At 39.0% G+C, this 15460-nt stretch overlaps 1 protein-coding gene across 1 annotated transcript in view; it reads left to right on the forward strand.

Moving 5' to 3' along the window:
* Positions 1–15460, forward strand: part of ELP4 (elongator acetyltransferase complex subunit 4) — a 140677-nt gene that overhangs the window by 235 nt on the left and 124982 nt on the right. The window contains exon 2 of the mRNA XM_009097177.4: positions 6596–6631. Coding sequence (XP_009095425.3) covers positions 6596–6631 — 36 coding nt within the window. The remainder of the gene's footprint in view (positions 1–6595; positions 6632–15460) is intronic.

Consider the following 15460-nt stretch of genomic DNA (forward strand, 5'->3'; position numbering starts at 1 on the left):
TTTGCCAGGCCCTTCCTGCCCTCCCGTAACCCCGCGGCTGCTCCCGAGGCTGCTCCTTCCACCCCACAGACCCGGGGGTCGCGGGGAGGGCGGGAGGGGCAGGAGGACGGGGCAGGCCGGTCGTGGACCCCAGCTGGAGCTTGCGGAGGAGCCGTGTGTGCCGCGCTGCCATCGCTGCGGGCAGCCCTGCGGAGCTGCTCCGTGAATTCTCCCGGCAGCACATGGCTGGGGCGTTTGGCACTACCGCAGGGAGGGCTGCGAGGGTTCCCCTTGGAAAGCCGTGTGTGCTGCTGGGTTTGGGATGGGAAAGCCGTGCGTGCTGCTGGCTTTCCCCTTGGAAAGCCGTGTGTGCTGCCGGGTTTACCTTGGAAAGCCGTGTGTGCTGCCGGGTTTCCCCTTGGAAAGCCGTGTGTGTATTGCCAGGGTTTCCCCCTGAAAAGCTGTGTGTGTTGCTGGGTTCCACCTGGAAAGCCGTGTGTGCTGCCGGCTTTCCCTTGGAAAGCCGTGTGTGCTGCACTAACGCCGGGCGGGTCGGGTTCCCCGCCCCGGCAGGTGTTGGGATGTGTTGGGGTTCTCCATTTGTCTTTTCTACCTTGCTCGCCACGGCTGCATCGTTCAAGTGCCCCCCTTAGATCAGTGGCTCTGGTGTGACGCTGGTTTTGCTGCCTCTGGGTGTGAGATGGTCCCGTGCACTCATCTGATGTGATTGGGGCTGTACCATCCGTGTCTGGAGCTGGCACTTTCCCTTGGCTTGGGAGCTCATTCATTTGCTGGTGTAAGCAGCGTGGTTTATCTGGGTGATCCTCTAACTCTTCACACAGTTGTAGCGCATCTTTAAGGTACATACATGGGACTTTTAGGTGAGAACAGCCTGATTTTAGCTTTGTTCATTCGTCCTTGGAGTACACAGAATATGCCACTTTTCTCTCTAGGGATACTCTTCATGATTAATGATAATATAAAAGTCGTATCCATTGTATAAAGGACGTTTTGCAGCCTGTATATAATTTTTGTGTGTGTGTGTGTGTCTGCACTTTCATCAGGGATTAGGAGCATTGTGGAGGAAACTCTTCCTGCTTGAGAGAGAAATATTTCATTGAGTGTAATTTGTGAAGCCTTTTAATTGCATGAAAAGCAGGTTTGCATTGAATATTCCTGTTCATATTCCCTTTTAGAAACAGTGCATTTTGCACAGCATGGCTCAGAAGATGTAGACAGCTCCTGTGGTGGCAGTCTCCTAAAATTCTAGGCACCTGCTAACACAATTAGTCGTTTGTTATGGAAACTGAGGATACTTCCAATACACCCAGGATCCTTTCTGCATTTTCCTTGTCTTTTAAATATTTCATCATTTCTTGAGCTTACTGATATTTATACTTCAACATCAAGGAAATTCCTTACCCCTAGAAACAGCAACTTTTGAAAGTACTTTTAGATGGCTTTTTTGGGTTGTAGCATCTCTGAAAACCTGGGCTCTACATTCCTCTGTTAAACCTGGGGTAACCTCCTAGCCCTGAAATCCCGGATTTTTGGAGGCTGAGTGGAGATCAGGAAAAGAGGAGGCCAGGAAAGACTCATTCTAAGCATGCTGACTAGACTCCAGTTCCCACTGGTGCCAGGCATGGTTGGAACACACCTCCAGCTGGGTGAACTGTATGGAATCACTGATTTTGGAGGCTGAGGAGGGACCTCAAGAATTTCCCCTCTGCAGCCTTAAAGCAGGCTCAGCTCTGAATTCTGAGCTGATGGCTCAGGGCTTTGTACATTGGAGTCTTGAAAATCTGCACAGGCAAAGATTTTGCAGCACCTCTGGGTAACCCAGCCCAATGCTGGATTATTTTTTGTAGGGAATTTTCTTTTTGCTTATATCCACTGGGAGCCTCCCCTGTTTCAGCTCCCATTTGTTGCTTGTTGCCTTCGTACTGCACCTCAGTGAAGAGCTCAGCAGTTGTTGGGGAGTCTTTGCTTCTTTTTTGTTAGGATCAGGATTAAATGTGTGAGATGGTATTTCTTGTTGGGACTCAGATGTTTATTAGTTCTTATTCTACTGTCTCATAAACTGAGTTCTACAGCACTTCACTCTAACAAACTGAAAAGCCCTGTCTCCCCTCTACAAGGCCTTTTAAGGATAAATTGTTCAATTAAGAAGTGACACCTAAATTATTTTCACTTTTAACCCAATAACCAACCATGTAATGTGAACTTTTTTATCCAATTACACAAACCCACCCAAACCCATGGAGAAGAAGCTGAAGAAAAAAGACCAGCCTCCACCCTAAAACCTGAATCTTGCTTTATACCTGTTACTGTATTCTAAACCCTTACACTCTAAGTTTTCCACCTTGTGATATTACACACTTCTATTCAAACTCCACACCCACAATCCCAGTTCTGTCATTCATTTTGGAATCCTTCTCCACAGCCTCAGGTCAAATGCAGTGCTCTCTTGGGGGTCAGTACCTGTCAGCACAGAAAGTCTGAAATTCTCAGCAACCAGGGGTTCCAGCAGCGTGCCAGTAGCTTCTGTTGGGTACGCCAGGGTCTTCAGCTTTTCCTTCCTTCTCCAGGCTGAGCAAGCCCACTTCCTTCAGCCTCTTCTCTTGAATCAGTTGCCCCATTTTCATATCCCTCCCTGAACTCACTTCAATTTATCTTGTTTTTTTTCTTGAATGGAGGAGCTCCAAGTCATCTGGACCTCATGTTCCAGATGTGATCTGAGTAAAGGGGAGCATCCTTGGAGCATCTGACTGAGCCTCTGATGGTGCTGATGCCTTGTGCAGGCTGCCCTAGAGCAGAGGCTGGACAGAGCTAAAGAATAGAGCAGGGATTGATTCCAAGGATCTCCTCCATGGACCCACCTTGGGCAGCACCAGAGCCCAGCCAGGGCTGCACCCAAGATGAACCAAAATGGCCCCAAAATGCACCAGCGCTCCCGGGGTCTCTCCCTGGGATCAGCTCTGCTCCATTTGCACCTTGCAGTTCATTGTCCCACCCTGCTTTAGCCCAGGCAGTCCCACCCTGCTTGTTTTTCTCTCTCCAGCCCACGGGGTCTGTGCTCTTGGGCTGAGATTTGGATCATTTGTCCTTGGTGCCCAGCTGGAGCAGGAATTGTTTTGTCTCCCTGCTCTGTGCACAGAGCTCACCATCCCCTCATGTGAAACTCAGACCCACCCACTAAAGCAGCACAGAATGTGAAAAACAGAAAAGCTGAAACCTGAGGCATCAGTGCAGCCTGCTGTGCTGGTGACTCTGCAGGTGATGACTTGGTCTGCTTTGAGCCCTCAGTGCCTCATGAATGTGTTGCAGAATGCTGTTCATGTGTTTCTGACAGAATATTTATGCTTTTCTTCTTTTGTCTTGCCCACTAGCAATCAAATAATTGACTGTAAAAATATGTAATTTTTGCTGTCACCAGGGACTGAGGACAATCTTTTTTTATGGTGTAAATGCCCAGTGGAAGTTAGTATAAACTCTTTTAGTCTGGTATTTTCATCGACATACTTTTTAACAGTCTCTAGGCAATCTTGTAGATCTCTGGCTTGAGCCTGAGTTTAACTTTGCTCTGTTCACAATCTGTAACCCAGATGCAGAATTATTTGCCAGACATGAGTGCAGCCTGTGAGTGAGGGAAAGCATGGTGTTATCACAGACAATGAAGTGCTTCTGAAGAGGGGAAAAGGCAGAGACTCCAAGGAGGAGTTTCTTTCATCCTACAGCTGCTGGTTACGTTGCTGTGGCTCACTCTAAAGGAGTGAGTTTCCTTTGGAAGAGAAGTGGTAGATGAGTGCTGGATTTCAAATGCAGTGTTACCATCAGGGCACTCTGCACTTCCAGAGTTGATTTATTTTACAAATTTTTATTTATATTTATTTTATAAATTTAAATTTATATTTATAGATTTAAATTAATATTTATAGATTTAAATTTATATTTATTGTATAATTTTTATACATTTTTAAACATAAACATTTTATGTTTATAAATATTTTATATTTATTTCTAGAAGTTTACTTTCAAGGTTTATGGGCCATATATGCCTGATGTGTGCCAGAGCAGTTCTCTGCAATGAGCTGCAACTGTTGTGTGATCTAACCATCACATGCCTGGCATTGAATGTTTTGTTTCAGGCTGCTGGAAAAAAGGTTAGGCATATGCTTTGAAAACAGTCTGGGCACTTCTCAGCTTGCAAAGTTTGTTGTGCTTCTCTCCATTAAAATCTTAAATCTTTCTTGTAAGTAGCAATGTGGAAAGTTACAAGTTTTGCTGAGATGTTTATATATTTTGCTGGCAAAGAGAAATGAAACTAGCAAGATCAGGAAGAATGACAAGTTCACAGCAGCTTTTTTGGGAAACTTAGAGATTTTGCCTCTTCCTTTTGATTCCATCAGCATTCCTGCTATTTTTTCCTGTTGCCTTTTGTTTCATTTGCTAGTATTGTTGCTTGTTGTAATATGAAGGTGTAGCTATGGTAGCTGCAATAGTTTTGCATTCCCTCTAATAGAAGACACTTGTTCAAACCATCAGTGATCGTGCTCTGACAATGAGTTTGCCTTGAACAACCAGGGTATGTGCACACACGTTACAGCTCTGCCTTGTGGAAGCAGTACCATGGATGATCTGAAAATGCAGCTTGAGAGAATTTGGACTGCACTGTTTGACAAATGCAGTGTAAAAGCAGGAGACACTACTTCTGTCATGGCTACAAGTGAACTTTTCTCTAACCAAGGTTTTAAAGTCCTTATTGCCATGAGCTAATACATTACTTATGGCTGCTTTAGTCATATTTTCTATGTCAACCTAGGATTTGGTAAAATCTCAACATTTGGAACATTTCTTTCCTATGGGCTGTATAGAGCATGTGGTCATTTTAAACAACTGTTGTTAGTAACCTGTGTGTTCTGGCTCCCTGAACAATTAAATTCAGTGAATATTGGAAGCAAACTTTGTGTCAAACATCAGTATGATTTCAAATTTTGGTCTTTTGTTTTGGGTTTTTTTTTTTCTTTCCCCTCTGGTACATCCTTTGGATTGGTTTGCATTTATCTCCTGAATAAATAAATGGAACAAAAATCATTGGGGATTTCATGGGTGATTCTAACTTTCTGATAAAGAGCAGTTAAAATTGGTTTGTTGTTTGTTTTTTATTTAATATCTAGAAAATGCTTAATTACCTGATCAGCTTGCTGTGGATATTGAGGTATTTGTACGTCTTGACTCAGGAGTTAACTTGGAACATCTTCTTCTCTGTAACTATGAAATTAGTAGCTGACTAAGCACTTTCACTGCCCAGTACTGCTGGAGTTGTGGTGCATGATGGCAAAGTGATCCTGTTCTGGTTTTAATTCAGGTGCTATTATGCAACAATAATAGCACTTTTTGGCATTTGGGAGAGAAATTTGCTTTTTTTGTTCCTTTTGGGTAATCAACATTACAGACACTGCAGGCATTTGTAGTCCCACTAGCAAAGCTGAAGATTAAGAAGTTGATCCAACTCATATTGGAATCAATTTTTAGTGGAGTTTATTGAGCTCTTACAAATGTATAAAATGAAAGATCCTGTTCACTGGAGTCCATCTGTGCAGTCCAGGATTGACTTCTGCAGCTTTGCATAGTGTGCTGATGGGATTCATCAATTAGTTTGCTCCTAAGTTGCTTTTAAATCAGTACAGAATTGCTGACAACGTCCTGCAGTTTCCATGCAAAGCACTTCAGTAGGCTGCTTATGTGTGGTCAGCCTGAACACTTCCAGGGATTTTTAGCTTTCCTGTCACAGTCTTCCATAATCGTTAAACAAAATAGTCTGGTTTCAGGTTATTCACTGTTGTAATTCTTGGAATTCAGATTACAAATTAGTGTGCTCTTTCCCGAAAATAAAAGAAGAGTTGTTCTTTCTCTGTCCTTATAAAGGAATTCGTGGAGTTATGTCCAGGACCTACTATAAAAAACTTTAATCTCTTCAGTAGTGTATGTTTTTTTGTAGTGTGTGTTGTGACATTTATGATCTCTCAATCCAGTTTTCAGTGGGTGAAAATCTTGCTGCCATGTCAGTAAGATAAAAAGCAGTGGAGCCAGGATTTTGCCTCAAAGACTTGGGTGTAAATTTGCTAAAATCTACTAAAATCTTAGTTGGTCACTTAGCTTGCATCCTTCTTGATACAAAGGAATATCACTTGATAGTGATATCCCACTGTAGTGGAATCACTTGATATTGATTAATTTAATTTAATTTAGAGAATGTTTACTCACATGAGCCATCCCAGTAAAAATCTGCTGGCTCAGACCAAACATCAGCACTGTAGTACTTGAGTGTGGTTGCATAGAGCTCTGCAGGATCTTTTTACCTCAATGATGATAGTACAGTATATTGTGAAAGTAATTGTAATGTGCAGTATGTAATTACATGTAATGTATAATTATTTCATAATAGAGAATTGTAGTAAGTATTGCAAAGGTAATTAAAATGTTGTTCACTTTTATATTTTTAAATTCCCCGTTATCACCTTTCTTTGACTTATAAACTAAGAAAAGTTAATTGTTCTCTAACATAGTATTAAAGTGGAGTCTTACTTTATTCTTCATTTTGTTTTGTTTCCAGGTGGAGGCGTAGCTGTTGGAACCCTTCTTCTTATTGGTTAGTATAGAATATATAGATTCTTAAAGCCATATTCTGAAGCTTTTCACTCTTGAATGTATTCATTAAACAGCCTCTCGTTTCACTGGTTTTTGAAGTCAGACTTTAGGAAAGTAGAACCCTCAGGTTCCTTCACTTTGTGTAGCCTTCAGAATGGACTGAAGAGTTATGGAGGTGAATCAAAATCTAAATTTTAGACAGGCCTGTGCACCCACAAAGAATATCCCAGAAATCTCTTTGAAAACAGAGCATTTAGCACATTTCAGGACTTATTAGCAGAGTGCACACATTAGTTAAGATTTTGCAAGCTGCTGTTAGATTCCAACTGTGTACCCTCACAAAAGGGTTTTTTCAATTTGGCTATCTGAGGAAGACATGCCATGTAGGACCTTTGAATCTTTTGGTTGCCAGGATCAGCTGAGAGCAAGGTGGTGGAAGGCTGCTCTCTGTCAGGGTGTGGATGAGGCACACTGAGATGATTAAATGGCTTCCACCAAAATTCCCTTTACAGACCACAGTGCAGCTCTCTGGGACCATCTCCATTGCAGCTGAGGTGTCCAGCTTTCCTTTCTGTTCGACTGAGTTGACACAAAACCAGCAGAAAAATGAAGAATTCTTGTGTTAATCTCCCCCCTGAAGGAGCACTTGAATCTCATAATTGAGAACAGGACTAGATTTCAGCCTTGCCTAGGGACAAACAGACTGGCACCTGCCTGGGTGATTTGGGTGCTTTTGAAGAAGTTGTGCCTGTAGAGTGCTTTAAGAGCCTGCCTGTCTCTAGTGAAAGACACCAATAGAAGCTCTTCACACTGTGGCTTTTCAGCCCTGAGACAGATTTAATCAGTAATTTTCATTCATTTTCTAAAAGGGATGAAAACATTGTGGTCTGGATATTTTATCTATGTTTACTTTCCCTGTGGAAGACAACCATTGCTTGGGAAACTGAATTTGTATCTAGAGTTTTGGTTACGTATTTTGAATTTTGCAAGTCAAAAATTGGTCTTAACACTAAAGATCCAAACAGTGGGATTTGTGGAAAATTTACTTGAAATCTATTTTAGCCACTAATGGAGTTACAGTATGGTGTAGGGCTCATGTAACCTGCACTAGAGGCTGAATAAAATTTTATTTTTGCCATTGAGGAAGGTGATTACTCCCACTATGGCTTGTTATTTCAAGGTTAGTCTTTATTTTTGCATTTTTTCCATTAGAGACAGTTATTGATGTGCCACTGAATCTTAGAAAATGTTGATTTTTACATGAAGTATATAAATTAGTGTATGGTGTGGTGCAGATTAAGTAATTTGAAAAGTTGCTTGCCAGAAGAAATAACTGACACTACCTAGTTCCAACTTTTTCAGCTTGAAAAGAGCTGCAATCTTGCTGTGGTAAAGGAAGAAGAAAAAAAAAGTTAGAACCTATTCTATACTACATAAATCAGAGATTGTGAGGCTGGATTCATTTTGTCTTCCCATGACAATATTCACTGCCCCTTCCAGTAGACAGGCTGGATGGCATCCAATGAATCCACTAGCAGGAAAATTGTCATTAAATGGAAGAAGTGGTCCAATATTTCACCACAGGGTGTTGTGGATGTGAAAAACAGTCATGTGGATGCTGATGGCTCAATGGAAGATTTTTCGTGAGAGGATTTTTCCCTGAACTTTGGTCCCTCCTGAGTGCATATCTGGCCATACTCAGTGGTAGGTTTGAATTTGCTTATCCCCTGTGTTGATTGTGTATTTGTGATCTGACCTGAAACTTAGCTTGAGAATGTCTCTTTTAGATCTGAAAATGATTTTTTTTTCCCAAATGAGACTTACCCTTTGTTATTTTGAAACATATAATTATATACAAAAAGTCTTAAAGTAGGAACTATATTTATTCATGACTCATTCGTCTAAAAATTTGGAGACTGATTTTTAAAGTTGGTACAGGTAACATTGGAATGGCATTGTTAGAATATCCTGTCAGCACACCAAGCAATTCTGTCATGAGATTAGTCTAGGCAAGCTTAATATTGTCAGGATTGAAGCTGTCAGTGATAAACCTCCTAGGAAGATCTATCTGTGTTGTATTCCAAGTGTTACAAAAAGGTTAAATTCTTCCCCTTCCTTCAACATTCTCTAAGGTGAGAATAAATTGAATTACTTTTAGCTTAGCTCCCTTTGCAAATTAAATGCTCATCTTCATTATTTGACTCATTATCTTGGTTAATTTAACCAAATAATAGTAGATTCAGGGTATTAAAATATTTATTTGAACTGTTGTGTTCTGAAGATGTAGTAATGGCACAGGTTACTTGATAAGACTGTAAAATATTGTTTGAAATAGAAGTGTGCAAGTTTTTTAACTCAATTCATAATAAAGAGCATTGTGATTTTCAGTTGAGCTTAATTCTATAGTAGATTCTTTTGACAGTGTTTTAATTATATGAAAATTAGAGAGTTGAAGCACATGCTAGTCTCATGGAAGATCCTACCTACCAGAGCAGCTTGAGACTTCCTGAGGTTTGTTCATCTAACAAGAATTAGGATTTTAACTATTATTTAAGTTTTAAAAAAACCTTAAAGCAGTGGGTTTCTAAGAAGCATTCTGGTGTGGAGCCCCATCAAAGCAGCTTGCTCAGGATGGAGGTGAGACCACGTTTGTGGTTTTAGCTGAGCCTGCTGCAGCAGATCAGCTTCCTTAGAGAGTCCCCCTTCTCAAAACAAAGTAAAACAAGCACACTTCTTCCCCTCTCCACTCCAGTGTACTTCAAGCTGTTGCATGGGTGTTTTGCCAGCCCAGGAAGAGTTTGCAGGAGGATATTTTGTTTGTAAATTATTTTTATTATTATAAAAATATATATAACATAATATATTAATATATAATGTTATATATTATGAACATTTTAATTATATATAATTAATATATTACTATATAATAATATTAATTATTTAAAATTTTAAAATATTTTAAAAACCATTTTAAATTGTTATTTTGTTTCTAAAGGTAAGCTTTGTTTATATACCACGTTCTGCATAGTGAGCTACTGCACCCTCACTAGAGGTGTCCTGAGCACCCTGTAAGAACCTATTCTTGCTTACCTTTAAAAGCCCCAGTTTTGACAAGGTCACTGACAGCTAAATGTTTTAAAGATTATCAGTAGGAGGGGTTTTATTGGTTGCTGAGGTCAGTTATTAAAAGTTAAAGTTGTCTGGTGTAAAACAGGTCTATACTTGTACATTCTAAGCCTTGAAGCAGTTTCAGCTACTTTAATTAGCTACTTTTATTTTTGTTAGGCATGCAATTTAACCTGACTGGTAAGAGCTCTCTTCACTTGCCAATATAATTGAATTTATCATCTTTTTAAAGCTGAAAAAGTTAATCTCAAGAGAGGTACAAAACAGTGATTTGCTAAATATAATCCTACAAAATACCAGTTAGCAGAATTCACCTTCCTGAAGTATGGCTAAATGCCAAATATTGTAACTTATGTGTTTGACAACTCTGGTTTGGCATGTGCTAATTAAATGCAAGTGACACAAAGTATATCCCCTCAAGCTTAGTAAACGTGGACATTAGAAAAGTATCTTTAAATGGAATTTGAGATTATTAATCTCATTTTATAACCTGCAGCAATTTAGAGAGATGTTTCATAGCTAGAGAAAGACACACCTTAGGTCACAGGACCACAGTGTAGAACCATCTATCTGGTAAAAAAATTATCAATACTGATAGGCTATGACAGGCTTTTGGCAGCTTTAGGGCAACCTGTCTAGACTTTGTAGAGAAAAAAAAAATAAGCCATCTGTACATTACATTGTTGCAGGCTTATTCTTTCTTCTTACAGCTCTCATCATTTTCAGTAATTCCACTGCAAATGACCACTGGAGTTTTTCAAAGACCTTCATGCTGCTTAATATAGTGATGTTTGAAAGTCAGGTGTTATAAATACAGTATTTATTGATCTTTGTTACCTTATGGTAGGTTTTGTTCCTGACTTTTTATTCCTCTTCCAGTTCTGGTGCTTATTCTGCATCCCTCTCTTGGGACATGAATGCCTCTGTGCAGAGAGAGTTTTTCCTTGAGGTCACATGGTTACAAATCAATAAGTCTATAATTAAATTTGTTTCCTTAATTTTTAAATAAATTCTGTTTTTACAGTGCCTCACACATCTCTGCTCTCTTCTGTTTTCTGTGCCCCACATAAAAGCCTTAAGATTCTATCCTATGAATATACCACGAATTCTATACCATGAATTTCTTTGAGTAATAGCTACAGACAGGTGTGGAGAAATGTCCCTTGTGTATTTGGTGGCCTTTTGGAACTCTGGTTACTGAGAATTTCAGACTTTCTGTGCTGGCAGGCACTGAACCCCAAGAGAACACTGCTTTTGACCCGAGGCTGTAGAAAAGTCTTCCAAAACTGAATGATAAAACTGAGATTATAAGTGTGTAGTTTGAGTAGAAGTGTATAATACTGCATAGAGAGTTTTAAGTTTTAGACTATAGCAATATATATAAAACAAGATAGAAGTTTTAGGGTGGAGGCTGGTCCTTCTTCTTCACCTTCTTCTCCATGGTTTTGGGTAATATTGTGTAATTAGATTTAAAAGTCCACATTGCAGACAAGTAGTTATTAAGTTAAAAGTGAAAATAATTTAGGTGTCATTTCCTAATTGGACAGTTTATCCTTAAAAGGCCTTGTAGAGAGAGATATGGCTCCATTTTTACTTTATTTGAGTGAAGGACTGTAGAACTCACAGTTTGTAAGACTGTAATATAAATAAAAACTAATAAACATCTGAGTCCCAAAAACCTCAAATAGGAATTGCTCTTTATCCTTAGTGCTCAGCTATAAGGTTATATGCTGGAATTCCCTCTGCTTATAGTGGCAATCCTGCTCTTTCTCCATGACTGTTTCAGCCAGGAAAGCACTCTCATGTGGAAGACCCATGGATAGTCACAACAGACTATTTTATTTATGGCCTTATCTGTAGGATCAGAGGAGCTTTTGTCCTGGAGACAATATGCATAACTTCTAGGTAAATAATCTCTTTTCCTTGTGCAGTTTCATGCTTCACTAGTCACTCACCTGCTCCTTAGCTGGAGAGCACTCTTTGTTCCAAAAGAATGGCAGAAAGCTGCTTGGTGCTGTGTGACTTGTGGGGACTGTGCCCAGAAAGGGCTGCAGCTGCAAGACTCTGATTTGTTCATGTGCCTTGGAAGCTGGAAGTGAAGCTCACAATGAAGGACCAGCTCTTTAGTGCAGAGGCTGAGACTAAAGATTTGGGCCAGGCTTGTCCTAAGCATTGACTAAAACGATCTGAAGTGTTAGTTCCTGCATGTCCTGAGTGAAGGTAGTTCTGGATGTGGAGGAGTTTGGAAAGATAAAGGTAACAATTGGATATTTGTCCTTGCCATTCAAATGCTAAGTCCATGCATTCTCAGGAAAGTGTTTCATTCTGGGATTCTGTGAAAGTGATCAGTGAGCTGCTGAAATACCTGTGCTAAGTGATTTGTTTGTGTATTTACAAGAAGAAAGCTGTACTCCTTTGGTTCTGAATGTAACTATTGAAGCCAGAGTACAATGGATGCTATCAGAAAAGCCCCATATGGATGCACTTTAGATCTTTTGAATACCACAAAAGTTTAGTGACCTAGAAATGAATCAATAAAAAGCATCCTCTATCTGACAAATTGAAGAACTGAGGGATTCTTAAAGATGCATTGACTTTAACAATTCCAGCTACACTGTTTGTAAAGGCTTTCTGAGACACATCTAATCCTTAGAGTACTGTAGGGAGCTATGAGGTGGTTTATATTTAGATCACTTTCCAAGTCTTAATTTAATTTTTTTGCTGCTGTTTACTCTTATGAAAATTTAGGAAGAAAGGAAAGGCTTATGTTAAAATGATACATCCTTATATTGGATGTGTTTTTAATTTGCTAACTTGAACATTCCATGTTATTTTGCAAATTATGTTTTGGAAGAGTATGGCAGTGTAAGAACCTCTCTAGCCCTGTTATATTACAAATAAATCAATGAATCAACAAAATTATTAGAATCTCAATAAGTCACTTAAAAGGTTTATATAATAGTTCTTCATGGCTTTATTTCTACACTATGTTTTAACGTTTTAGCATTTCAAATAAAATCTGAGAAAAATTCTTCTTAACTATTACAGCCATATTTTTTCTTAGCTTAGTTAAATAATCACCAACACATCATTTGATTTCTTGTATTTATCTATGGTTTATGGAGTTTCTCTGTTATGTTTGACAAGAAATTGAGTACGTTCTTTACTTTCTAAGGAGTAATTAATAGCAAAAATCATGATCCAGAAAGACTGTCTAGATAGTTGTACACACAGACTCAAGGCATAAAACACTTGGACTAAATGAGACATTTTCTTATTTTCCATTAAATGTCAGTTAAATACATATCAACTCAGTGTTTCTGTGCCTCAGATGGTGAAGAAGGTGAACTTTAACCTGTAGTTAAAAATTGAGAACCCAAGATTTTTCATTCAGCAAGGATGATGTAAATGTTGCAGCTGAGGATCCTTCCAGAGTGCCTGATGAGTGTTCCTTTTCCTCTTTTGTTCAAAGGGAGAGAGATCTAACAAAATTGTCTCCCTCCAGTGACATCTGCCACAGTGATGTGATTACAGGGAGCCTTGGTGGCTTCTTTCAGGTACCTCAGACAATTTAAAACAAAAATTGTACAGCTCATGCTGCCACTTTGATTTCTAGAGGTCTTTGCTCTTAAATTGAGAGCTTCATAGTGGGAGATTAGCACATGGAAATGAATACAGTGTGAGTAATATATTACTGAGGATAAAGCAGTAAGAATAACTAGAGAGAGCCATGTTTGAGGGGGCAGGAGCTGTCAGTGGTCTGGACTCCAGTTACCAGGGACACTTATTCAGCAATGGGGTTTTATTTCCCTCTTGAAACAGTTTAAGATTTAAGCAGGCTACAGAGACTATTTACAAAATACAACCATAATACTTCTTCAAGACTTAGGTAGTGTCAGTTCTGCCTTTTGTTTCTGCAATGGGAGTGTTTCAGTTTAGCTGATTGAGCCTTGTGTCCACCTGAGTCTCACAGCTGGCTCTACATCCTCAGTCTCATCCCTGAGTTAGTAGGAAGGCAGTTCTTCAGGAACTTTAATAATGGCTTTATAAGCATGCAAGAGTAAACTGGACCTAATATTTAATTAAAAGCTCCAAATTCTCAAGTAAATTTGCAGTTTGGAAATCCATCCTGATGAAATTTTGACAAGGAACTCAGTATTGTCACCAGTAAGGTTTTGTCAGTCCTGTGCTTTTTATGATTCAGAACTGTCCATATTTGTCACAAGACCCTTATTAAAAATTAAAATAAAAAAATCAATGTGGTATTATTGCATGTACATTGAAGGCTAATATGGCCTCCTAAGCAGGTCAACAGTATCAAAGGTAAGTTCTGTTAATGAAGATCTTAAAACCCTAAGACTCTACAGCAAACTGCAGAGTGGCTAGTACTGGTAGTAAGAGTGTTGTAATTATTCTATTCCCTTTGGCTTGTTTGGATATCCAGTTTTATGTCGTTTCCTGTTTTAGTGACTGGATTATGAAACGTTTTTCTCTGTTTGAGCTACTGCTTTAGAGTAACTTCTAGTGACTCTGCTATCCCAAATACTGAATTTAACAATGAAGTTTAATAAATCAGGAAATAAATTCTGTTTTGCCTAATATCCCATGGAGGTTGGGGAATATATCTTGGAGAACTGTGTTTTCTCCAGTGGTTTTGAACACTCATGGTTTGACTTTCTTGTTAATCTCAGCACTGAGTATCAGTACATGTGCAAGATAGTAGGAGTGTAGCAGTGCAACACTTTCCTGTGATTTGTTTCCCAGGTTTCCCCATTGCTATTGGTTTTCCTTTTCCTTTATGGATATACACTTTCCTTCTTTCTTTTTCTCCTTCACTCCATTGATTCATTTTGATTGTGCTACATGTCAAAATTAGAGTATTTTTATTTTCCTCTTTACTGGTTTTTGCAAGTTGGATATGAATGACAAGTTTTTCATTTTCTCTCTTCGTTACTGTTTTTTTTATTTTTAATTTTACTTTTTCATATGTGTATTTAGAGAATATTTTCTAAGTCACACAAACAATAGATTGAGTTTTGTTCGCTCTGTGTAAAGAAATATCTCTCTGTATTTTTCTGCCTCAGCATCCCTGTGTGTTGTCTTTCAGCTGCCAGATTAAAAGATGAAAAAGTGAAACCTAATGTAGCACATTCACTTTTCTCCCAAAAACCATAAAAAGCACTAACAGTGCTATTGTTGGTACTTCCTACAAATAAAGAACATCAGAGATGGTTCAGATTTCAGTTGTTCTGCACACATCACTTCCCATAGCTTGAAGTTATGCTGAGTTTTAATTGTATGAGTTCATTAAGACTTCCTAATTCTGCTTATTTCTGACACTTAACTTCCACCAGGGAAGCTGAAGGAAATGCTGGTCTTTCTGAAGTCAGAGTTTGTGTTTTCATTTCAGTGGGCCAGCATTCACAATGTCTGTTAACAAGTTTTGTCTCACTGCTTAAACTGCAAATTCATGAGTCTTTTGGATTTGTTCTGATTTTGCTCTGGTTACATTTCAAAAAAAAGCCTTGCTAATGGTTTGATTTCTTCAATCCATCCATTTGGTTTTTGTAGTTTTCACAACTTTGGAATAAATGCTGACATGAGAATGTCTCTATTCTGAATGTTACCTCTGTATAGGCTTAGCATGCCAGATATGGCTGAATTTTGAAAAGCATCAGGTAACAAATATTTTAAGCAAGTTTTA

Source organism: Serinus canaria, chromosome 5, assembly GCF_022539315.1.
Source record: "Serinus canaria isolate serCan28SL12 chromosome 5, serCan2020, whole genome shotgun sequence".
NCBI classification, from domain to species: Eukaryota; Metazoa; Chordata; class Aves; order Passeriformes; family Fringillidae; genus Serinus; species Serinus canaria.